Source organism: Microtus oregoni, unplaced genomic scaffold, assembly GCF_018167655.1.
Source record: "Microtus oregoni isolate MIOR12 unplaced genomic scaffold, Mior012 000002F_ref0000024, whole genome shotgun sequence".
Lineage (NCBI taxonomy): Eukaryota > Metazoa > Chordata > Mammalia > Rodentia > Cricetidae > Microtus > Microtus oregoni.
In genome coordinates, this window is record NW_024543061.1 from 24,578,756 (window position 1) to 24,603,155 (window position 24,400).

At 47.9% G+C, this 24,400-nt stretch overlaps 1 protein-coding gene across 2 annotated transcripts; it reads right to left on the reverse strand.

Moving 5' to 3' along the window:
* Positions 1 to 1,275: 1,275 nt before the first annotated feature.
* Positions 1,276 to 24,400, reverse strand: LOC121443221 (STAM binding protein). 2 transcript variants are annotated; one of them, XM_041644899.1, is made up of 10 exons: positions 24,343 to 24,400; positions 22,292 to 22,513; positions 16,676 to 16,751; positions 16,401 to 16,496; positions 14,926 to 15,283; positions 12,153 to 12,277; positions 11,015 to 11,152; positions 7,880 to 7,992; positions 6,369 to 6,468; positions 1,276 to 2,551 (listed from the first exon to the last, which is right to left on the reverse strand). In XM_041644899.1, the coding sequence occupies exons 2-10, from the start codon at positions 22,492 to 22,494 to the stop codon at positions 2,495 to 2,497; spliced, it is 1,266 nt and encodes a 421-aa protein (XP_041500833.1). In that variant the 5' UTR covers positions 22,495 to 22,513; positions 24,343 to 24,400; the 3' UTR covers positions 1,276 to 2,494. The 2 variants fall into 2 exon arrangements, with proteins under 2 accessions (XP_041500833.1, XP_041500840.1); XM_041644906.1 differs by lacking the exon at positions 24,343 to 24,400 and adding an exon at positions 22,641 to 22,702.

Sequence of the window (24,400 nt, forward strand, 5' to 3'; positions counted from 1 at the left end):
TATCCTGGGTTTACCATGAATCAACTCAAGACAATTCTAAGCCCCCAAGTCTCAGGAAAGGGGTAGAAGCACTTGACTGGTCAGAGAAGCTCTGGACACAGAGGTCTAGTGTGCAACAGGGACTAAGGCTGTTCAAGCTGCAGCATGACCAACGCTCAACACGGACAGCATGGTGGGAGGAGGCTTTGCTCTGGCGCCACACCATTAATAGTCTTACAAAGGTTTCACTGTGCGGTTCAGGCTAAGCCTCCTGCCTCAGCCTCCACAGTGCTGGGATTACAGGCATGTGTCACCACACCCAGAATCATTAACTTTTTTAAAGGCAAAATGAGGTGAACAGAGGACTGCTGGGGGCGGCAAAGCTCATGGCAGGGAACAGGCAGAGGAGTAGCTAAGAATGGCCTCGCTTCCTTTTGTGTAGGAGAGGGTTGCACTTCCGTCACCCACCAGTAACCATTGTAATGTTCCATTTAAGCAACAGCCTGTGTTCTTGCCAAGCTCGGAAGTTAGAAACAATGGTAGGCCCTTGCAGCAGCTGCTCTCAGGAGGAAGGTGACATGAAAAGCAGTCCTCCTCGGGGGACTGAGCCCAGAAGCACGGTCAGGACTTCAGGCATAACACCAGTGACTCCCTCCTTAGGAGCTTTCGGTTAGCTCTCCCTCCACCAGGCTCTGACCAAAGATCTCTGCTTGCTCTTGAAGGCAAAGTTTATGTTGAATAGGTTCCAGCAGTGAGGTCAGCCTCATGGAAGGTTTCCATATATGACATCGCTGCTGCTTGGCCTGAGTGTTACCAAGGCCCCCTCACTGAGGCTGTTCAGGGAGCAGGTCTTGGCTGGGTTCCCACATTAAGGGGCAGTGGAGTTCTGGTTTCTGGAAAACATGAGGTATCATTCTTTTTTCCATTTAGAAGCAGAATATACTCTTTCTAGTTGGGAAACATTTAAAAAGGCTAGTGGGAAAAAATAAAGACACCCATCTCATAATTCTACCCCTTGATATGAATCCATCCTTTTCTAAAGGCACATGTTCCTGTGTATTTTGGGAAGGCAGCATTGTGGTATGGTCGAGAGTTTCATTTGAGGGCTAGAGAGATGGCTCAGCAGTTAAAAGCACTTTCTGCTTCTACAGAGGGTCTGGGTTCTCTTCCCAGCACCCTTCATGGCTGCTCACGACTGCCTGTAACTCCAGTTCTAGAGAAGCCAAGGGCCCGTTTTGGCTTTGCAGACACCTGTATGCACCTGGGGCGCACACACACACCACACACACATATACACGTTAAAAAATTAACTTTACTATCCAACATATTTGCTCTTCTCTCATGTTGATGTCACAGATTTCTAGGCGACCTTTAAGCACCAGCTCAGTTCATGAAGAAAAGTGAGGTGTCACCTACGGTCTCACACACCATCCTAGACATTTCTGAAGAAGACAAAGCCAGCATGGTGGACTTAGCAGGGTGCGCACTGGACAACTGCACCGTTGGCTGGGACTCTGTAAGGCTCAGTGCCTTGGCTGAGGCTTGAGGAGAAAGTGGGAAGACCCACTTGAGGCAACACCAGAACAAGAGATGACTTCCTGATCGTGGAGGGAGACTGGGCAGGCCGGCCACACTGACTGATTGCAAGTGAATGGCAACACAGTTCACTGCGGGACACACCATCCCATTTGGCCGCAATCAGACATTCCATTTAAAATGTTTACATGCTGCCCATGATCAGACAGATCACTCTAGAGCACAACACAGTGAACTGTTTTATTACAGAAGAAAATAACATCCTAACCTTTTAAATTAAATAATAGACTTCTTTTTTAAAAACAAAATCAACTTATGGGGGGCTGTGAGCTCCTTATGCACTTCCCACCAGAGTGATAAGCTCCCTCAGTAATGCCACAAACAAGAAAAAGCCAAATCCTTCAAAATGGCTTTCACAGTTTTGCAGAGATGCCCTTATTTAGTCCAAAGGTAGAGATGAACCAGTTGGAAGGTAAGTCGCAACAGGGCCCAAAGGCCAGTGCTCGGGTCTAAAGAGGGCAGAGAGGTACTTTCTCTCGCATCCTAATTTTTGAGTTAGTTGTTTGGTGTGATTTGCTCATTTTCAGATTTGCTTTAAAAAATAAAATGACTTATTTTCAAATAATAAATTAAAAAAAGACCAACAGTTTCCCATTGGTGTTGACCCTTTCCTATTCTGTCTTAAAAGTTTAATTCCATGGGGGTGAGAATAGTAAACTGATCAGGGCATGTAGCTCAGGAGGAGGGTAAGACTTTGTAAATTCCATCTATTTATTTAGTGTGTGTGTGTATGTGTGTATGTATGTGTGTGTGTGTGCGTGCGCACATACCACAGTGCACAATTGAGGTCAAAGGACAACTTGGGGGAAGTTGCTCTCCTTCCATCATGTGTGAAGTCCAAGGAAATGAACTTGGGCTGCTGGGTTTGGAGGCAAGTGTCTTTATCCAAGGAGCCATCTTCCTGGATGGTGACTGAGATTTATCGAAGGTCCGTGATGGTCACAATCCTGTCCTTGACAGTGACGTGACTGCAGTCCTGAAACAGGAAAAGGAGGAACAATAAATGTGTGGAAAGTCCTTTATAGTCGTTAAAAAACACAAACATTTCTGTTTCATTTGAGCCTGGGTTGAATGAATGGCTTCAAACTCCCTAGGTAGCCTAGGATGTCCTCGATCCTCCCGTGGCTGCCTCAGAGTTGATATTACAGGCATAAATCCTCTGCTCGGTTCATTAGTACTGCGGACTGGACCCAGGTCTGAGGCTTGTGAAGAAGCGCTCCACCACCTGAGCTCCATCCCCAGCCCTAAACCACTCATTTAAAATGCCTGCTCAAGCAGTAACCCAGAGCCAGAAAGACAAACGCCAAAACTCTCTCTTATTCATGGATCTAGCTCTGAACATCTGAGCGTATACCCTAACATGTCAGAAGAAGCCAGGAAAGCGGAAAGGGATCATGGCAGGGAGGGTGGACAAGAAGCTCTAGAGAGGAGAGCAGGAGGAGGCAAGAGCTACAAAAGAGTTTAAGAAAATAATGGGGGGGATTTACCTGGGGAGGGGGAGGAAGGATAATACAGGGAGAGAAGGAAGAAGGAATTACGTTACACTAAGGTTGCCTGAAAACCTAGGGGAACCGATTATTTTATAAATTTATTTTAAAAATACATACAATATGCTAAGTATGTGGCATACACGCTTCATTCAAGCACTTGGGAGGCAGAAGGCAAGTCAATCTCTGAGTCTGAGGCTGCCTGGTTACAGGGTGAGCACTAGGCTACTGAGGCCCTATCCCCCCCAATATAGACTGTTAGTTGTTCACTGGAGGAATACATGAGCTATTGTCATTGACCTTGGTGACCCAGAACTCAAAGGGAAGCCACTATTGCTGAAGACAGCACTCTTGGACACAGTACTTGGAGGAGTCAGCGGGGGCTGACCTGGAAAACCCCTTCGCTGAGGACTGGCTCTCACGGTACTGAAAGGCACTATGCAAGCTGCACAGGAAGAGGGGCAACTGGATGTCCTACCCAGCTGTAAAGGCTGCGACTCACAATAATGACCAGAGGTAAGACAGCCACAGTGGTGCATCAGTGGCTGTTTGTCCTTAGGGTGACCAACAGTTGTCTAATCAGTGGGAGGGAATTCGTACTTCAGACTGTGAACCTAGCCGGGGCTGGATAAGTCACAGACCCGAGAGAAGAACCCGCTACCGCCATTTCCGTGAACCAAGTTTCTGAGTGTACATGTAGCTCTCACCTTTCAGCACTAAAGCTTCCTTTTGCAACAGATGGAGACTATTAGAGAGTTACAACTGATCCAGATACAAGCCAGAAAGTGACAAATCTGCAATGCAACCAGGAAACCCAAGGCTGAGGGGAAATCTCAGAAGAGGGGAGCAGAGTGTGTGGGCCGGAGGCCCAGGATGCCTGCTGCTAGACAGTGACCCAAGACTCGACAGGGAAAATAATTCCAGGAAATAACAATATGGTTGTATGAACAAGACAAAATATTTGACATCAGTTTGCCCTGCCAACATGGATGGGGGAAATTTCACACAGCTCCATGACTAGAGGAAAGCTACAGATTATTTTTTGCTGAGAGGGAGACTTAGTTTCCTTAAGGGTTGAGCTCCTACATACATTGTCGTGTGTGTGTGTGTGTGTGTGTGTGTGTGTGTGTGTGTGTGTATGTGTGTATGTGTGACTATGTGTGTTTGTGTATGTGTGAGGATGTGTGTGTGTGTGTGTGTATGTGTGTATGTGTGACTATGTGTGTTTGTGTATATGTGAGGATGTGTGTGTGTGTGTGTGTAATAAAGAAGAAATCATGAATTTGGGAGGGAGAAGAAACTAGAGGGAGAAAGGAGTTAGCATGATGTAGATGCAGCACTTGTGAAATTCTGAAAAATAAGTAAGTAAATAAATAACTCAAATGCCGGCTCAAGGTCAGTGATTCCTAGTCTGGAAGCCAGACCATGATGTCAGTGGCAATTACAGTAACGAACCTGGGAATCACCCCTCCACTCACAGTCTGAATCAGCATCTTCCCATACATTTTCTGGAGTCACTTGTTAAATATTCCTTTACTCAGAAGAATTAGTAGGGTTGTTGCAGTGTTTGGGGGGGGGGGAATTATATTTTTCAGATAATAAAATTCACCTACCACCACAAGTAGGGGGCAGGTTCTCACTCTGGCATAAAAAGGCTTGCTTGTTTATTGACTGATTGGAGTCGACAGGGTCCGGCTATGCAGCTCAGGCTGGCCTCGAACTGGCCATCCTCCCATGGCAGCCTCCGGAGTATGGGCATGACAGGTGTGTGGTACCATGACCAACTCCAGGAAGAATCTTTAGAACTAGACCTGGACACTGGTGTCCCAGGCCTATTTGATGGTACAATCTTTAATATTCTCACATCTAAACATTATTATATCTCAAGATAGACCAATGTACTTTTTGAGAAAGAGTCTGTCTATGTGGCCCTGGCTTGCTTAGAACACATTGTGTAGATCAGGCTGGCCGCAAACCTACAGAGATTCCCTTGTTTCTGCCTCCCGGCATGCTGGGATTAAAGGTGTGTGCCAGCATTCCTGGTTCTAGTTATTTATTTTCTTAATATTTATTTTCTTCCTCACTTTCAACTGAAACCTATTATCTGAGTTTGATCCACAAGACTGAAAATAAAGTTCAGGGGCTGAGAGATGGCTCAGAAGTTAAGAGCACTGACTGTTCTTCTAGAGGTCCTGAGTTCAATTCCCAGCAACCACATGGAGGCTCACAGCCATCTATGATGAGATCAGGGATACATGCAGGCAGATGCTGAATACATATTTAATAAATTTAAAAAGAGAGAAAATAAAGTTCAATTAAAAAATAAACATAAAAGTGATAAATCAATAATACATATACATTTTTAGAAGCTATTATTCTATGAAGCTTAAATTTTTGTGCTTGGAAAAGTATGAAATACACTAACACAGACATATACATACATGTGTGTCTGTGTGTGTGTGTTATGTATGTTATAACTGTCTTATCATGCAAAATCAACTCATGGACCCCCATGATCCTAGCCTTTTGGGGTTCTCTTTGGCACATTCCCTGCTCTTCCATGCTTTATGGCACAGGACTCTGGTTCCTTCCTCTGTGTTGCTTGCTTTTCTCTGGATACCTCCCACCCCAGCCACTACCCCCTTCACCCCCCCCCCCCTGGTGTGAAGCAAGCACCAGAATCTCATTGATATGAGCTGATTTGAAGCACGGAGATCTGAGCAGCTAAACCTGTTGTCATGGACACAAGCTGGGCAAAGAAACCACTTCCTAGGGCAGTGAGAACCCTAGTTTTGGGCAAAATTCCAGAATGAAATAAGTTTAATTTTCCTAGCTTGCACGGCTTTTCCCTTTGCATTCAGACTGCTGACTGAAACTTAGTGACTGACACGGAACAAGGTAACATTTAGTAAGCAGAGAATGCATTAGGTATTTTCTGTTATTACTTCTTTTCCACTGATACTGGGATTGGGCCCAGAGCCTCCCACATGCTGCACACATTCTACACCCTCCTCCCACTTATTTCATCCTCTCCAGGACCCTGTAAAGTACGATTATTAATAAAGTATTATTATTGTCCCACATATCAGATGAAAGGCCCAGGGAGGGTCAGAGCCTCACAGACAGGAAGTAACAGGGTGACAGGGCTGAGATCCAAACCTATCTCCAAAGTGCACAGTTCCATCGCTGACTGTGGAACTCTGGGAAGGTGAGTGCCGGGGCTGAGCTCAGGTGGGTTAGAAGGACCATGCACCTCCCAGGTTTTATGTGCTGGCCGACTTATACATGGGTATGATAGATACGTACGCAGAACAGAGGGGGGTCTCTGCCGTGAGGGTGAAAGCCTTTCTGCCGGCAGGTGGAAATCTCTTGGAGGCCATAATCAGTTAACTTAAAGAATCCAGTTCTGAAATAAGAAAGGGCAGACTCAGAGTCGAGGCATCGCTCCAGAGGCTTCCCCCACTCCCAACACTCCCCCGTCTTCACCTGTCCCCCCTGTGCCCTGGTTCATGCTCACACATTCCAGGCTCTCACACTGACTCACAGGGCAGAGGAATTTTAGACAGCTTTCACAGTGTACTGACTTATAGCTCTCTTCTCTGGGGAATGGGTCACAGTTAAAGAATAAATTATCTGCTGATTATAAATAGGAATCAAATAGGAATTTTTTTAGACTTAATTACTCTATTTTATGAGTGCTTGGCCTACGTGACTGGTACACAGTGAGGTCAGAAGAGGTCAGTGAGGTCAGAAGAGCCTTGGAGGTACAGGTGACTGTGAACCACCATTTGGGCGCTGGGGATTGAACCCAGGTCCTCTGCACAAGCAGCAAGTGCTCTAACCTGATGAGCCATCTTTCCAGCCTCCAAAGAAAAATTTTCTAGTTGGAAATTAAAACTGAAAGTGAGAAATTCCTTTGAGCAAGTCAACAACAGATTTAAGTAGGACTAAACACGGAAATGCAGATTCTTAGGTCAACTGAGATTCTTCAGTCTGAGGAACAGAGGGGGAATGGCAGGAACAGAGGCTCAGAGCCCTGGGGGACAACACCAGGGGCACAAAAGTGAAACTTGAAAACAGTGAAAGACAAAAAGGCAAGTTCATCACTGTCTCCATTATTAGTTCTGCTGGAGAATTCAGAGTCAAGGGGACATTTGGAATGAGAAGAATTAACACTGGCAGATGACATAGGGTCCAATGTGGGAATTTTTTAACCTTTAACCTCAGGCTCTGATATCCTATCACTTTAAGTCAAATAGTTCAGATTTCAGTTTTTCTTAGAAAACCAACATTAATAATATATCTTTGAAAGAGCAGGTTGTGTTTATCAGAATATGGAGCTTGAAGGAAGCCTTTTAGAGCAGCGAGTGAATGCCATTTATGAATTTTGGTTTTTAAAAGGTCTAGGGGCCGGGAGGATGGCTCAGTTGGTAAAATGCTTGACATAGAAACAAGAGAACCCGAGATTGTATCCCCAGCATCTACAAAGAGCCTGATGTGATGGTATACGTCTAAAATCCCAACCTAGGAGACAGAGAGTGGTGCTCTCCAGACTAACCAGTGATCTCCAGGTTCAGCCAGAGACCTCGTGTCAAAAACAATGAGATAGAAAAGCAACAGAGAAAGATATCCCATGTCAACCTCTGGTCTCCACACATATGTGAACACTTATGCACAGGCACCCTCCTAAGCTCATGTACACATGTAAACAAACACACACACACACACACACACACACACACACGGTTGGTTTCAATAATAGAGAACTTCTTTTCCTTCTAAGACCCAGAACCCAGAACCGCATCGGTGGTACTCACTCCTGGAACTTGGGGGAGCAGACGATTGCTATAGACTCTGGCAACATCATTTGATAGGAGCAGTGGGTATGCAGATCCACACTGGACAGGAAGGCCGTCTGGGTTGGGTGAGTCTGAAAAGATGAAACAGGTCAGAGAATTTCCAGTGGCCCAGCTGCCATGGTTGACCCACTTAGGAAGGCAGGTCCTAGGCGCTCCCAACAGCGGGACCCAACCCCTTCTCTGCAGCCATGAGGAACACACAAGACCCACACAGTGAGTTCCCTCCCAGCACTGTCTAAACAAGCCGAGTCTAACACCAGTGTGTGGAAACTCTACCTGTCCTTGAAAGGCCTGTGGAGTTCAAGACCGTGTGCTGTATATTTGAAAATGGCAAAGACACATTATTTATTTAGATATAGTGTTGAACTCTATAGGTCAGACTACTCTGGAACTCACTATGTAACCCTGGTAGGTCTCAAATATACCTCCTGCCTCAGCCTCCCAAGTCCTGTGACACAGATGTGAGCTACCAGGCCCAGTGTGAGCACAGATGTTTAAGTGTTTTTCTCATTCACAGACCATAGCCAACTCAACGTTTACAATGTACACACATCATATACAGGTTTGTATGAATTGTCAGTTGTATGCCTTGTCTTCAAGGCATACAATTGGCTCTGAGAAACAAGAGGAAGAAGCTGAGCAAAGGGCTGTCTGAGGCCAAGTCAGGGGACGGGAAATAGATGGAGCTCTGAGGAGCGAAACTGGCTTGTGTATTTTCCTCTTGTGATGTAAAGATCTGAGAAGACCCATAGCCTGCTGTTCTCATTTTCTAAAACTTACACTTATATATGCGTGTGCAACCCCGAGAATGTGTGCCTACCTGCCCATGGTGTGTGTATGTGTGTGTGCAGGTCAGAGGGCAACTTGTGGGAGTCAGTTTTCTCCTTCCCCCAAGTGGGCCAAAGAAACTGAACTCAGCTAAGATTGGGCAGCAAAATCCTTTTACATACTGAACCATCTGGAAAGTCCTTTCTTGTTGTTTTCAATCCCAAATTATGAAGAAATGATGCAGAAATATCGTAGAGGTAACAGAAGCCAAACTTCTCTCCATGTGTTCCTAGCTGGGCCCTTACTAGACTGGGAGCCGTCACCCATGCATGCCTAGTTCTGCCTGGAGTCTAAGCAGTAACTATTTGGAGTCCGCCCTCTCCTTTTTCATTTTTTAAAAATATTTACTTAAAAAATGTTTTACTTATGTTCATGTGTACACCTGTCTGTGTGGCTATAGGCCACATGTGTGCAGGTGTCCTGAGTAGGCCAGAAGTTGGTGTCAGATCCCTTGGTGCTGGAGTCAGAGGAGACTGTAAGCTGCCCGGAGGAGTTCTGGAGACCAAACTCAGATGCTCTAGAAGAGCAGCAGGAGCTCTTAGCCACCAACCTCCTCCAGCTCTAACCTCCTCTGCCTCCCCCGACCCCGCCAGTAGATCCTCACTCCACCCTCACCAATGCAAAGGCTGCCTGACAAGGGTGTCTATGACTTCTTCACACAGAAGCTCAACCCTCTGCATGTCTTCAGCTCTCTGACCTCAACCCTGACTCTGAGGGCCGTGTGCTTTCTCCCTGTGCAAATACGAATCCCTTGTGCACTTCTGATCCATTACTGTCCTGACTGCCCCGCCTGCCTTTCCCCCCTCCTCCACTGCTCACCAGACGTAAACACACACACCCCAGACAGCTGCACGCTAGAGTGTGGATAAATCTTGAAGGGGATTAAGCAGAGGAAGCCAGATCTTCCAACTGCAGTTCAAGGTTAGACCCAAGCGGAGCTGAAGTACTCAGGAGTCGGACTTAGGAGGTGAACTCTAAAGAAAGGTAGGACAGGATGATGGGAGCAAGTGGGAGGGGGGGTCACTGTTGGAGACAGGAAGTGGGAAGGGTGCAGCAGGTTCCTGACAGGGTGCTGCTAGAGCCCAGTGCATCCTGAATCTCTTCTTCTGATGTCCCTGCTCTGTGGCTTCTGTGTTTTCTTTACACATTCCTCTGTCTCCTTTTACCGCCCAACGCATTTTCTGCTCCCTTAGTAGCCCTTCAGGCTGTCAGCAAATAGCTTTTCTTACTGTCTGCTCTCTCCACTTTCAAGGCTGCCCGGGCCAGTTTAGTACGAAAGCCTCCCAGATCACTCCCCCCTTTTGCCCTTACATCTTTTTCTGACGAAAACCCACAAATTCCAGCCGACAGGACCGCTCACTGATGCAGGAGCACAGTGTACCTATCCAATGCTGACCCCTCCCCCTTGGAATCTCATTGTAAGTCACCTCGAGTGTGGCCCCCACTTGCTCTGAAACCCGCAGTGCCCTGTGTGCACCTTCTGAGGAATATAATGCATTCTGCCTCATGGGAACAGGTGCTCCTTTCCTGTGTGACCCTCAACTGTGTCCCCAGGCACAACAAGGAGAGTTTCTATCTGCCAGCTGGGATCCTTGCGTTAGGCATTAGGCAAACCAGTGAGTATTTACGTAATTGAACCGAAAAGGATGGAAGGGCTGGAGAGTACCCCACATGTCGGCACTGCTCTAGTGCGGAGGACAAGTGTGTATGACCCCCTGAACCTAGAAATAAACCATTGGACTGTGGCTTACACCTCTCATACGCCTAGGAAGCAGCTTGGTCAGTGAGCCAGAGGCCTTAAAAAAAAAAAAAAACAAAAACAACGAGAGAATCATCCAGATGTACAGTTTAGGAAGGGAACTGTGTTTCCTTGAACGTCATCAGAAGTGTGCACGGCGTGTGCAAACACTCGTAAACTGTATACTACGGCAAGTGCTGTGTCATAGAGACCGCAGCCACCAGAATGCACTCCCTGGCTATTTAAAACAGTTTCACGTACACAGCTTTTAGGTACATGGTCTCTAGGCCAGCTTCCCTTCACCAGAGACCCCAGAACATCAAAAAATTATTTTTAGTAAAAGATAAAGTTGAGGAAACTGCAAAAGCTCTCAGCAGTCTTCTGAGGCAACTGACTGGAGCACTGGGAGCCATGTGTGCGGAGAGACAGATTGTTCGGCTAGTCTGACTCTGCTCAGGGAGTGAAGCAGGCTGTGTGCCTCTAACAGAAGAGGAGTCCCCGCCCTCAGGGAAGTCCAGTTTTCTTACATGGATCCAGCCAAGCGTGAGGAGTCCAAGATCATCCTGCATAAAGAAAATTTCTTCTTCATTCTCTGTATGGCAATAATCGGGCCCACCATTTTGTCTGGGGATGAGAACATGTGTGATTGTGAATTCATTTCTCATCTGCAAGGAGAAAACAACAGGTCACAATTCCCCGGGTCTCTCAACCCACTCCCTCTTAGCAGAGGAAAGAGAAGCCCCTTCTTCTCCCTGAGCTCCTGCTCACTCTTCCTCCCTGATCCCTCACCCCAGGGCTTCACAGCAGAGAGAGAGAATAAAGCCACAGGCACTGAGCCAAACCCCAGATCTCCCTCTAGCACAGGTTGGGCCAATGGTATAGTCGTAGGGGCTTTTCTGTAGCAGCCAACAAGTCTGCTCAGGGTTCCTGGGGTGCTCTGGAAAGAGCCCCACCGCTCTGCTGCCTAAAGCAGCTCCCCTGCTCCCAGCCTCCTTATTAAGGCTTTGGTGAGGGTTGCTTCCCATCGCTCAGGGGCTTGTTTAGAAGTGAGGGATGGGTTCAAGCTCTCCCTCAGCGGCCTCGCCTTCCTCACAGTTCCTACATCTCCTAGTGGACACACTGCTCAGCACTCTCTATCCCAGGGTCCCTTCCATCTCTGCAAAGGACCGCACACCTTACGGACACATATGAAGACCTTAGATGATTTCCATTCCCAGGCCCACGGCTCAGGGGGAGCTCAGAAGAGGAGAAAATACGTAAGCCTTCCTGCTCGGTTTAGAATTAAGTCAGCTTTCCTTTCTTCCTTTTTTCTTCCTTCCTTCCTCCCTCCCTCCCTCCCTTCTTCCCTCCCTCCCTCCCTCCCTCCTTTCCTCCCTTTTCTTCTTTCTTGTCACAAAGTCTTATTCCATGGTCAATACTGGTCAGGCCTCACTATGTAGTTCAAGCTGACCTCAAACTCATGGAAAGCCTCCTGTCTCAGATTCCCCAGGGGTAGGATTACAGGCATGAGGCGCCAAACAGCACTACTGACTGGCATTACAGTGTGTGCATGTGTGTAGGCTTTGTGGAGGGATTGGTGCAGAGTCAGACCCCAGATATCCAGTCCGAGCGTCACAGGAGGCCACAGAGGAACAGCCCCAGTTCAGGCGAGCTACACTTCCTTACCAATTTTCCACAGAGGACTCCACAAGTTTCAATGCCTTTGGCAGTATTGGCACTGGCAAGCTGGAGAAATTCCGGGCACAAATTGCGGGGCACCACAATGTGGCGCAGGCCTTCGATGGTGGGAACTGAAATGGACAAGGGGGGAAAGTCTGAGGCCAGGGGTCCCTGAGCAGAAGTCAGAGTTGACAGCGTGGAAGAGAAATGCCATGTCATTGGGATTCCCTCCATGAGCCCCTCTCCCCTCAAGGGCATCACAGAGGGACTTAAGTCTCTTCTCCAACATCTGGCCACAGCTGGCTGCGAGCTGTGACCACATACTTTAGTGTCAGCCTGACCGGAGGAGCATTATTTGTGGATGTGACCATGTATGTGGGCACCCCATGTATATGGGTGCCTGGGCTCTGTGGGCAAGGTCCACTCTCAACACAGGTGGACAACATGCAGCCAGCCGGGAGCTGCAGGGAACAGAGAAAAGATTTTTTCTGTGTCTCTCCTGGGACTTGCATGCTCTTCCTCTGTCCTTAAGACTCCAGATGTGCTAGGCTTTGGACTCTGGCTTGTGGACTTGTGCTGGGACTTCAGGTCTCTTTCTCAGACTGAGACTCACACGGGGCTTCCCTGGTCTGTCCTTTTCACACACGGACTGAGCCCAGACTACCAGTATTCTAGAGCGTCCACCTGCAGAAAACCTGTTGGGGGAACACTCAGCCATGTAGGCCATTTCCCCTAAGGGCTGTGCGACCACAGGAGACGCACTCATACTTAAAGGACATTACAGACTGCCTGATGGCACCCACAGAGACTTGTCTCCAGGACAGAGCTCCACAGAGGTTCCCCCTTTAGGGCAGTGCAGTAGGAATGGAGCAGTGTCTTGGGATTCTGAAGCTGTGGGCAACTAGTGAGTACCTCAGCCTGGGAACGCTGCATCCTTTGAGGCCAGCTGTGAGTACAGCTGCTGACTGAGCCCAGCAGAGCCATAATGACATGATTCTGGATGTAGCTGGCACCAGTTACCCCTCTCCTGCTCTTTTCCCCCTTCTGACCGGTACCGGCTCACTCCTGCCTCTCCGCTGTATTTTGGGAAGTGTTGATTCATGACAGCACAGTCTCACAGCTGGAAAAGGCTGACTGCCTTATCTAGTTCTGATTTTGATGGAACTTTAAGGATATGACGGCACTCTATTGCCATCTCAGCACTCGGAATATTGTGGCGGGAGAATCCCAAGTTTAGTGCTAGTCAGCTACACAGGGCGGCTCAGGAAACAAACCGGCAAAAAGGGACGGTGGAGCTGATGGCTCCATGGGTACAGACTGATGCACAGGCAGGGGACCAGAGCTCAAATCACCAGGAGCCACATCTACAGGTCCAGGGCTCCTACAGGAAGATGGGAGGCAGGAACAGACTGATCATCAGAAGCTCACGGAGGACAGAAAGAGGCCCTGTTTCAAACAAGGTGGAAGCAGAGGACTAACCCTCAAGGGTGTTAGTTGTTGTCCTACCATGTGGTGTGCCGTGGAACACCCGCCAGAACAAAGTTGAAATGCCAACCTCCCTGAGAAAAAGCAGCTTGTAAAACTTATCCAGGATGCCAAGAGTGGATCCTTCTGTGAGCTCCACAGAGAAGCTGTGTGTTATCATATTAAGAGCACAGTAAACAGATGTGCCACATCAGCATTTGGGTCTGCTAGACCTGATTGGTCAGGGGGACAGAGCCACTGCAGTGTGACACCTGCATCTGTGGGTGATGTTAAGGCTGGCACAGTCTCCCTTCCCATCTGGTGATCGCTCCGTCCATCCTCAGAGGCGTGTCTCTGCCCACAGGGGACACAAAATGAGAAAGACTCAAGGTCCCACCTGCAGGAAGTTAGAATCTAGATATTGACAAATGATGGCACTATCAGAAATGATTTCAAAAATATTGAGGATAAGAAGATCTCTGGGAGTTTTATGGGGGTTGAATCAATCTGACTGAATGGACAGGAGCTGGAGAAGCCTCAAGGAAAGCAGAAGGCAGACTCTAGGGCTAGATGGAAGCTGACAAAGCTGTGGGTAAGACATTAGAAGTGTTTCTCAGAGCACAGGACAGGCAGGAAGGAGCGGTACAGGGAGAGAGGACTTTAGAGGGAACAGGGAGGAAGCCTGAAGCCTCAGAGCACAACACAGTTCCTTTCTGGAAGATGGGTCACAAGGTTTTCTGAATGAACCAAGTAGCCCCCTGCAGTGTGTAGTACTCGCACTGGCTAAGCCCCTCACAGATTAGGAGCGCCCCAGCGCAGGGAGATTTGGTGGTGGGGTTGCCTGTGGAAGCAAACATTTTAGAACGGCTTCCAGGAAGCACGATCTCTAGTTTACTGAACACTTCACATTTCTGCAAAACCCTTGAAGGTTAGTGTCTGTCTTCCAGGAAGGTTTTAGAAAACTGACTCAGATTAACCTAAGTTAAAGGCCATTTCTACAAAACAGACAGGGAGCTGGGCAGTGGTGGCACACGCCTTTAATCTCAGTACTCAGGGAGTCAGAGGCAGGCAGATCTCTGTGAGTTCGAGGCCAGCCTCATCTACAAGAGCTAGTTCCAGGACAGCTAGAATGGTTACATAAGAAGCCCTGTCTCAAAAAACAAAACCAAAAGCAAAACCAAACAAGACAGACAGGGTGGCAGGACAGAAGAAGACAGTAGTCATCCCATGAGGTTCTGTTGACTGAGCCAAGTAAGTGGGTCATGGAAGCAAGAGAGATGGAGGGAGGCATGGGGTTGGGGGGGGGGGGGCTCACCATTTTCTATGATGCTTAGTGCTCCAGGCTTCAGGGACCTGTCTACCACGGGTGGCTTAGCTGGCCTCACGGTTCTGTTACAGTCTGAAGTCTGCGTGGGTGAGGTGGGGACCACATCTACACAAGGCTTTTCCAGATCAGGTAGCAGAGGCCCACTTGGGCCAGGGTCCACCTTCCGGAACTCTTGGACAATTTTTAGCCGCTCTTTTTCCAGCTCCTGCTTCTGGATCATCTCCTCAAAGGCATGGAACTGCTCCTGCTCTAACTGCTTCTGCTTCTGCTGGGCAACTCTCTGTCTTTCTTTTTCCAACTCTTGCTGGATGGCGATATTCCGGGCAAGTTCCTCCTCTTCCTTTTTCTAGGGGGGAAGAAAGGGTCTTGGTTAACAGTTCAGCTCTCAGAAGGAAAGCCTAGTCCGCATAGAGACGTCCAAAGTACAGTTTTTCTCTGGTCTGATCTCCCAATCCAGAATTCATGCTTCGCTAGGTACCTCTAAAGTCATGGAGTATAGTCACCACCCTGCTCTGTCAAGCCACCACATACCTGTTTTCAAGGACAGCTAGTGTTCCTATCTTCAAGTTAGTGTTCATTGCCCAGCTGACAGACTCTAGACTCACCCTGAGAAGAAGGCTCTGAGCATGTCTGTAGGGGATGATCTTGACCCATTTTAATTGCGGATGGGACCATTCCCTGTGCAGGGGATCCTGGAGTGGATCCCAAAGGGAGCTGAGTACCAGTGTGCAAGAATTCATGCTGTTTGCTTTGTTTTTAATTTTTAAAATTACATTTACTTATATGTTTACCAGAGAAGGGACATGTGTCAAGGCTCACATGTGAAGGTCAGAGGACAACTTGTGGGATTTCTAGTGATTATCATTTAAATAAAATGACATTTAAACTAATAAATATCAAGCAGCGAACCTCTTGAGTGCATTAGAAATGTATGCTCAGCACTATTAATCCCCCTGCTGACTGTCAGTGCCAGTGTGCAGAACAGCGCAGCACGTAGGCAGGTGCCAGTGTGCAGCACAGCGCAGCACGTAGGTAGGTATCTCTCCAGCGTGTGCACCTGTTCCACAAGGGAGCACTGGAGGGCCCTGACTGTTTCCCCACAAGCTGAAACCATTCTAAACAAGACCTCCTGCACATCACTGGGAAAATCAATGACTATAGAAAGCTTTTGGGATAAACTTCCCACGCTTGAGATCTGAAACACCTATGCTCTAGTGAGATGTTCCCCATGGTCAGGTCTCTTGCTGTAGATACAACAGAAAGGTCACAGGTGTCTGTCCTCAAATCATCCTTGTGGGCACATAGACTGAATCTGCTATAATTTGAGTCACTGGTCTTTGTGCCCCACGCCCCCCAACAAACTAGCCCATTAAAAATCACAGACTCATTTGGTACGGCATAGCACAGCCTGGACTGTCTGAGAAGCACACACCGCCCTCCCGTCTCTTCGCTGTCACACTGACCTTTTGTTCTTTATACTGCTCATATTCTTTGGTGTATCTTTTCAAGAGTTCACTCTTAAGTTCTTCTGCTTTGGGGAAAGCAACATTCTTTAATTTCTGAAATACAAAACCAAACCTGAGAATCACAACCTTCTAACATCAACCAAGGAAGCGAGAAAGAAGACATCAAGAGTGACAGCGGTGTCCTCCCACACATGATCTGAAGCCCCTCACCCTGCCGTTCCTCGACCCCCTTCCTGCACCGGAGAGGCAGCCCAGTGAAAACTGGGACCCACCTTGACTGCATCTTTCTTCTCAGGAATGGTAGCTGATTTGTAGTCTCGGTGTTTTGGAAGTTTTTCAATGAAAAGCCTAAAGAAACAGAGCAGAATGGTTAGGGTACACAGGAAATGCCACATGAGACCCTGAGACAATGCAGTCACTACAAGAAGAGTTTCTAGGAGTGTGGGGAGATCGGGCATGAGCACGGCATACAGGGCCTTGGCCCCTACCAGCTTCGTCTCTGCATAGAAGTCCTGATCTCTTCTCCCCAAACAGGGAGTGTAACAGTAAATACCAGATTCCTACAGCACAAAGGAGAGCCTCAGGTGAGAGGGCTCCCTAGGTAAAGGCACTTGCAGCCAAGGCTGGGGACCAGAGTTTAACCCTTGGTACTCACATGGTGGAGGAAGAGAACTGATTCACCCAAATAGTTAGCCAGCCTCCATGAAGACCACCTTGCAGGTACCCCCACCCCAGCAAAAAATAAAGGTAAAATTTGAAAGAAGAATGTAGCATCCATTGACGCTTGCAATTCCAGCCCCTGGGAGCCACTGTGAATTTTAAACCAGACTGAACTACTTAGTGAGAATGTCTTAAAACAGAAGAAAAGGACCCCAAACCTCCAAACCAAATGGAAATAAAAGCCTGTGATATGCTCCAAATCGTAACTCTACAGAAAAAGGTCTCTTCCTGTGATTGACAGAAAGGGCCTCTGACATAAAACATCACTCTGTGCTGGCTAATCTCGGTTGTCTACCTCACACACCCGGGAAAAGGGAAACTCAGCTGAGGAACTGCCTCCATCAGACTGGCCTGTGCGCATGTCTGAGGGACATTGTGTTGACTAATTGATGATGGAGGGCCCAGTCCAGGCAGGTGGGCCTGGGCAGTAGAAAAAAGGCAGATTAACACGAGCCAGGGAGCGAGCCAGTCAGCAGTAGTCCTCTGTTGGTTTCCTCTTCAAATTCCTGCCTTGACTTCCCATAAACTCACAAATCCTTTTCTCCCCAAGGCCTTTGGTCAGAGTGGTTGAACACAGCAACAGAGATGCTAAGCAGAAAGAGGCCATCAGCACCAGGGGCAGGAGGCGAAGACAAAACCATGGCCATTACTGCTTTTATGACCTTGGCCACCAGAAATGTTTCCTGGGACTCATAATCCTTCAGAGAATATTTTGCACCAAACCAAGTATGGAAACGCTTCCAGCATGTGCCGCCTGTGGTCTGCTGGCAGATGCAACTAGGGGTAACTATGAAGGCAGACCAACACAAGTCATAAACTATCTAATTACATGCTGTGCAAGCCTGTCAAGCCAAGCCGGACCATCCAGAAGAAGGTCTTGAAAGTTGTCCTCTGATGCCGGGCAGTGGTGGCTCATGTCTTTAATCCTAGCACTGGGAGGCAGAGGCAGGAGAATCTCTGTGAGTTCGAGGCCAGCCTGGTCTACAGAGTGAGTTCCAGGACAGGCTCCAAAGCTAAAGAGAAACCCTGTATTGAAAAAAAAAATACAACAACAAAAACAAAAAAAGAAAGTTGTCCTGACTCTGTACGTGCACATGGCAACCTATGCATAGACCCCCATACGACCACTACTAATCGTAAATATAAACTATAAAGGACTGTGCACATAGCCAATATCATTCATTTATTCAAAAATTTATTGTTTACTGGCCATTTCTAGAAGGTGCCAAGCTGGCCTCTGAAGGCTGGGATATATCAAATGATCCATTCAAGGTTTCCCCTCATTATGGAGCTCCCATTACAATGGAGACAGACATTAAAAAAAAGTGTGTCAAAAAATCAGTGCTATCAGGGCTAGAGAGATGGATCAAAGGTTAAGAGCACTGGCGGATCTTCCAGAGGACCTGAGATTGATTCCCAGCAACCACATAGAGGTTCACAGCCATCTGTAACTCCAGTCCCATGAGATTTGACACTCTCTTTTGGCCTCCTCTGGCATACATGTGGTTCACAGACATACAAGCAGACAAAACCCCCACACACAACATAAACATATTTAAGAAAAAGGAATCAATGCCAGGAAGATCACTATCAACAGGAAAGGGGAACAGGCAGTGACTGGAGAATGGGGTGTGGGATGGAGTAGCTCAGGGAACGGATGGTGTCTGAGGAAGGACTGAAGAGAGCTGGCCTTGAGATCCAGGAAGAGTGTTCAGGTAGATGGAGAAGGCCCCACATGGCCTCATGTGGAAACAGTCTCCCTAAGAGAACGAGCTCAGAACAGAGTACAGACTGCGGTCACTTTCATGCTTTAAGGACAAAGGAGCAAGGATCATGGATGCTTGCATGTGTGTAAACGCTATCTGGTAAGAACAAGTCCATAGATGGTGGTATATGTGCCGATACATCATCATTATTGTTGTTGTTGTTGTTGTGTGTGTGTGTGTGGTTATGCGTGTGTTGCAGTACACATGCGGAAGTCAGAGGACAACCTGTGGAGTTAGTTCTTTCCTCTACCTTTCTTTATGTGGGTTTCAGAGATTGAACACCATTGACCTTCATGGCAAATGCTTTACCCACTGAGACATGTTACCAGCTTGCCATTTAATTTTTGTTTTAACTTGAATTCCTCCCTCCGAATATTAGGGGAAATTATTATGAACAAGTATTTTTGTATGGAAAAAACTCATTCAAAAAGCAGACATTCAATAGAATGCTACTTTAAGGACCATATTTTCCAGTTTCCAAAGTTAACTGCTGGAGTGAACCCAAGCGCAGGAGACCCCTTCTTGGGTCTATAAGCCCCAGCCCCAGTAAATGCCTTTGGCACAGGTTCATGGGAGGAAGGAGGATTTGTGTCAGAGGCGGCTCACACGGTATGGCAGACCGGAACTGCCTGCATAGTCTAAGTCCCTCTGTGCAGCCTCTGATGCCCATAAAAAGCTGCGAAAGAATCCACAGCCTGGCTTATTGTCTGTGCTCATCATGAAAGTATGTACTGATCCCGCATGCTCAAGATCTTTCTTCTATACTGGGGTCTGCAAAAGGCAACGCATTCCTTCAGCAGGAAAACTACTACCAAGGGGGGAGATATGCCTGAGATCGCCAAGATGTCTGAACCTATCTGGGAGAAAGGACAGACATGCCTTTTAAATCCTGAACTAAAGCGTACACGAAAGACGCAGAACAAGATTCTTACGAGTGGGGGAGGCGGAAGGGTGGTGAGGTAGACGTCGGCAATCCTCCCCCCACCTCCCTGCCCCCCGCCCATCCCCCACCCCACCCCACAGCTGTAGTAACTGGTAGAGTGAGCCACTCGATGTAAATGGGCAGGAACACACCAAGTGAAAACCAGTCTCAGAGTCACTGGGCTAGGACTTCTCTGCAGCCGAGCTAGTTAGTTCACAGACTCAGGATCAGGGTCCGGAAAGCAGGTGCCAGAACAATGCAGGCAGCTGCATCTATTGCTTCAGACCTCGTCAACCCATGCAGTCCCAAATTAAATCCCACTAGTCAACCCAGTGCAGTCCCAAATTAAATCCCACTAGTCAACCCAGTGTAGTCCCAAATTAAATTCCACTAGTCAACCCAGTGCAGTCCCAAATTAAATCCCACTAGTCAACCCAGTGCAGTCCCAAATTAAATTCCACTAGTCAACCCAGTGCAGTCCCAAATTAAATCCCACTAGTCAACCCAGTGAAGTCCCAAATCCAACTATCGAGCAAGTGAGTGCAAATCCTCATCCAAAATTCTGCCCCAGGCCTAGCTCACGGGGCAGACAAGTCAGTCTCACCAGTAACACTGGGTCACATCAAAAAAGACAAAACCAGTTTCTTAAGGATCTGTTAGTACTGATGTTGTTGTTACTGGTGCTGGGGACCAAACCCAGGGTCTTCCACATGCTGGACAGCTCTGTACACTGAGGTACATCCACAGCTCTCCATAGACTTTTAACAGCATTAACATATCTGCTTCTGTTTCTTAGGAGCTTGTTGCTACAGTCAACAGTCTCTCTTGAACCATAGCCTCTCCTTTTTCACAAGATCTTTTCTTTACAGAAAACAACAAACCCACGCTCTAGAACTTCCCATCTTGAAATACAGAGAAGCACATTCACGCTTCTCATCTGCATTCAGCGACTTCCTCATTATTCTACTTTGTGTCTTACCCAACTTTCTACAAAGAGCTGTCTAAGCCAGGCATGGCAGTGCACACCTTTAACCCCAGCACTCAGGGGTAGAATTATCCATGGCTTTAAGGCCAGCCTGGTCTACATAGTTCCAGGACAACCAGGGATATGTAAGGAGACTCAAAAAAATTAAAACAATCAAATAAAAACAAACAAACCAAAAATACCAAACACCCCCCTAAACCAAATTCCCCCAAGCCTCCAAGCCAAAACATAAATCAACCTGTCCACACCAGAATTTGGCAAAGTAAAACCAGTGGGCCAAATCCAGCTAGCCATCTCTTCTTGCCAACAAAGAAAAAACAGAAACAACCAGGAAAAATCTAGACATTGGGGTTTGCCAGAATGAGGGGAGGGGCGCTGCTGGCACCTAGTGGGGTGCTTCCCGCAGGGACGCTGCTAACCTTCAACACTCAGCTCAGTCACAGAACCGAGACATATTCTCTACTGAGTCAGAATGTCGTTAGAGAGGACTGACAAGACACCCAGTGATGACTGACGTGCGTCTGTCTGGGAGGACACACGTGGAAGTGGTCAGTAGGTGTCTCATGTAGAGAAGAGTGGAGAGGGAGACTTACTGCCTTCTGTAAGCCTAGACGGAAAACAAAAGAACCTGTGTTCTAGAATGAACCCTGAAATAGGAGGAGCCACTGCAAACGGGAACCCAAGCTCATTCTTAACCCCGAGTGCACTCTGCCGTAGAACAGACCTGGAGGGTGATGTGTCTACTTAGCACCCCCACCCTGTGAAGACCCATGAGCGATGCCACAGAAACCCTTCCTGAGCCCGAGGTCCTCTGAGTCACAGCAAACTCTTTAGGTCCTATTGTACTCAAGTTCAGGCTAGAAATGACAAGTCAGACTTTTCCCATCATCCCCTTCCTCAACCACACGGTGCCCTTGCCACTGGGGCTTTAGGAGTCATTCCCTGGTGACAGCCTTGAAACCTTGTATTTATGCTGCCTATCCAACTATGAGGAACAAACAGCTCAGGAAATGTCTTACTGTTGTAAGTCAGGCGGCAAGTGGTCCATAGTCTTCGGTAACTAGGAGACTACACTGACAGAAAAGAAAGAAACCTCTTTCCTATACCACATAAGAAGCTACAGGGTGAGTACAGCAATCTGGGCTCTGCCACACACCAGCAATGGTCCTGGGACTGGCTGCCTGAGCAGAGAGAGTGCAGTCAAAATACTCACCAATGCAGATACATCCTGCTTACCTGTGGACAGCTGGGGCAGGTGGGACTGAGGACTAAGTCTCCTACCCAGGACATTCCTGAGTCAAATAATACCGCTTTTGGCCCTGTGTCCTTGAATGGCAAGGACAACTCACTTGTGAAAGCTGCCTGCAACCTGGTTAATGATTGACATTATCAAATTCCCTGCTGTTAGCAACTGTGGGGGCCATAGGTGAGCACAGGGGTAGAATACAAGGGGTGTCAGCCACAGAAACGAAGAGGAGAACTGTGCGCATCTTACGTGATGTACTTGTTGTAGAGGATAAAGGCATGTTCAATGTTGCCTTCCTCAGAGTAAATGGATGCCATGCGGATGATCTCAACGCCGGAGCGGTAGTAGCGTCGGGGTGGAATGTCTTCATTTAATTCCACTGCACTCCCAAGTTGGGATAGAATCCTCACCCGGTCTTGGGGTGGGAGGCTCACATCCCCATGGTTAGACATTGGACCAATAATGTCTTTTCTGAGACAAAAGAGAGAAAACGGATAACATCAAAGTCAGGGTCATATCTTCCCAGTGATCTAGCACAAGGTGAGTGTACCACAAATCTCCCAAAATATTAAAGAAAGCTGGGCGTGGTTGAACACACCTTTAATCTCAGCAGCTGAGGAACAGATCTCTGAGTTCAAGGCTAATCTAGCCTACACAGAGAGTTCCAGGACAATCAAGGCTCCATAGAAAGACCCTGTCTCAAAACCAAACAAAGCACACAACAGAGAAACAAAAATTAGAGAAAATAAAGCACTACATGCAGTGTTTCTGATCAATACATTAACCTTCCTATCCACAAGAACACCCAAGTCCTGATTTGAGGACTGACAGGTTAAAAAAAAAATCAACACCCTTGTCCCACAATTTGATGCTACAAGGAACACAGCCACTGTGTGTCTAGAGCCCCTTAATCACTGTTCATCAGCAGAAGGCCTGCCTAGAGCCCTGTAGAGGTAAGGAAGCATCTGCCACTTGCTCTGTTGTTTCTCTATCCAGATGCCTACTTCCATTTACCCAATACCTGGCAGAGTGTGTTCAGAGAACCTTCCTGAAGACTGCTCTGGTAATTTATTATTCCATTTCATTTTGCTGGAGAATACCAGATATTTCCCATGATACAATTCCTCAGCTTTGACTACAAGGTCAATGTGTGTGTTTTCTGGGGGCAAATGCTCACAAACAACTCCGCTCGCTAAACCACTATTTGAGTCAATCAGTCACATTTACCATTTTCAGGGAAAGGCAGTTAGCACTCTGAAACAGTGTACACTTGTCTCCACAAGGCAAGTAGGACTTCAACAGCAAAGGGACAGTTACCTCAGATGGGGTGGGACACTCTAGGAGTTCCCACTCACTGGAATCCAGACTCCAGTGAGTCTACACGTTCTCTAGATGTTGCTTCTGTTGGACTCGGGCTCTGGGCTCCATGACATCATCATTACACAAAATCCAGAGAGGAATCGGGGTTGTTCTGTGCATTGGATCACAGCCCAGCCCAGCCAGCCTATTCTAGAATACACTCTTCTTGTGACCCAACAGTCTTGTGTCCCCATCTTTGTTCCTTATTCCTCGGTCAGAATTCCCATCTGCCAGGGAACCGCTGATCACAGTCCCATTTATCCAGCCGTTGTTTTTCTGAGTTCCAATCACCTGTTCTCAGAGACTTTTCTCTAAGCCAATTCTACTTTAGCTTTCTTCAACCCTTGGGTGACATTTCTTCCATGAAGTTTCCCCGCTAAACCTCCTTCCCTCCCAGCAAAAGTTGGGGGCTGTTAGGAATGTGGAGGCACAGCCTGTGTAACACGTCCGCTCCTGAGCATAAAACCCGTCCAAGACCCTAACTGCTGGAACTGGGCACAGCCCAGCAGAGCTCACGGGAATGGGATGCTGGGCACCTCGGTACCTCTGGAAATCATAGGGCGGCTTGGGCCAACATGCGGTTCAGCAATCATGCAAGGGAAAGACAGTGTCCGAAAATAAGGGGGAAGGACCAGGAGGAGCTCCGGAGGAGGCAAAAGGAAGGAGCAGGGGCAGAAGGGTGCGCCCCGGAGAGGGATCCAGCTGTTACAGCTGGCAGAGCCCTTCCACAAGGCACTCAGTCAGGTTTCGGGAAAATGTAAGGCGTGTTGAGACCGGGCCTGGCTGGTCAGGAGCCAACTCTGGGGACAGGGCCATTCCGGAGCTCGCGCGCGGCGGCCCAGGGCCAGGGACACGGGCACCACACTCATGGCTTCTTCCCCGCGGGGTCCCACCGCGCCAGGATCCCCCCCGTCCCACAGCATTCCCGGGACCCTTCCCACCTTTCGTGAAGGATAACAGTCGGAGCTTCCGGAAACGTCACCTCCGATGACACGCCCA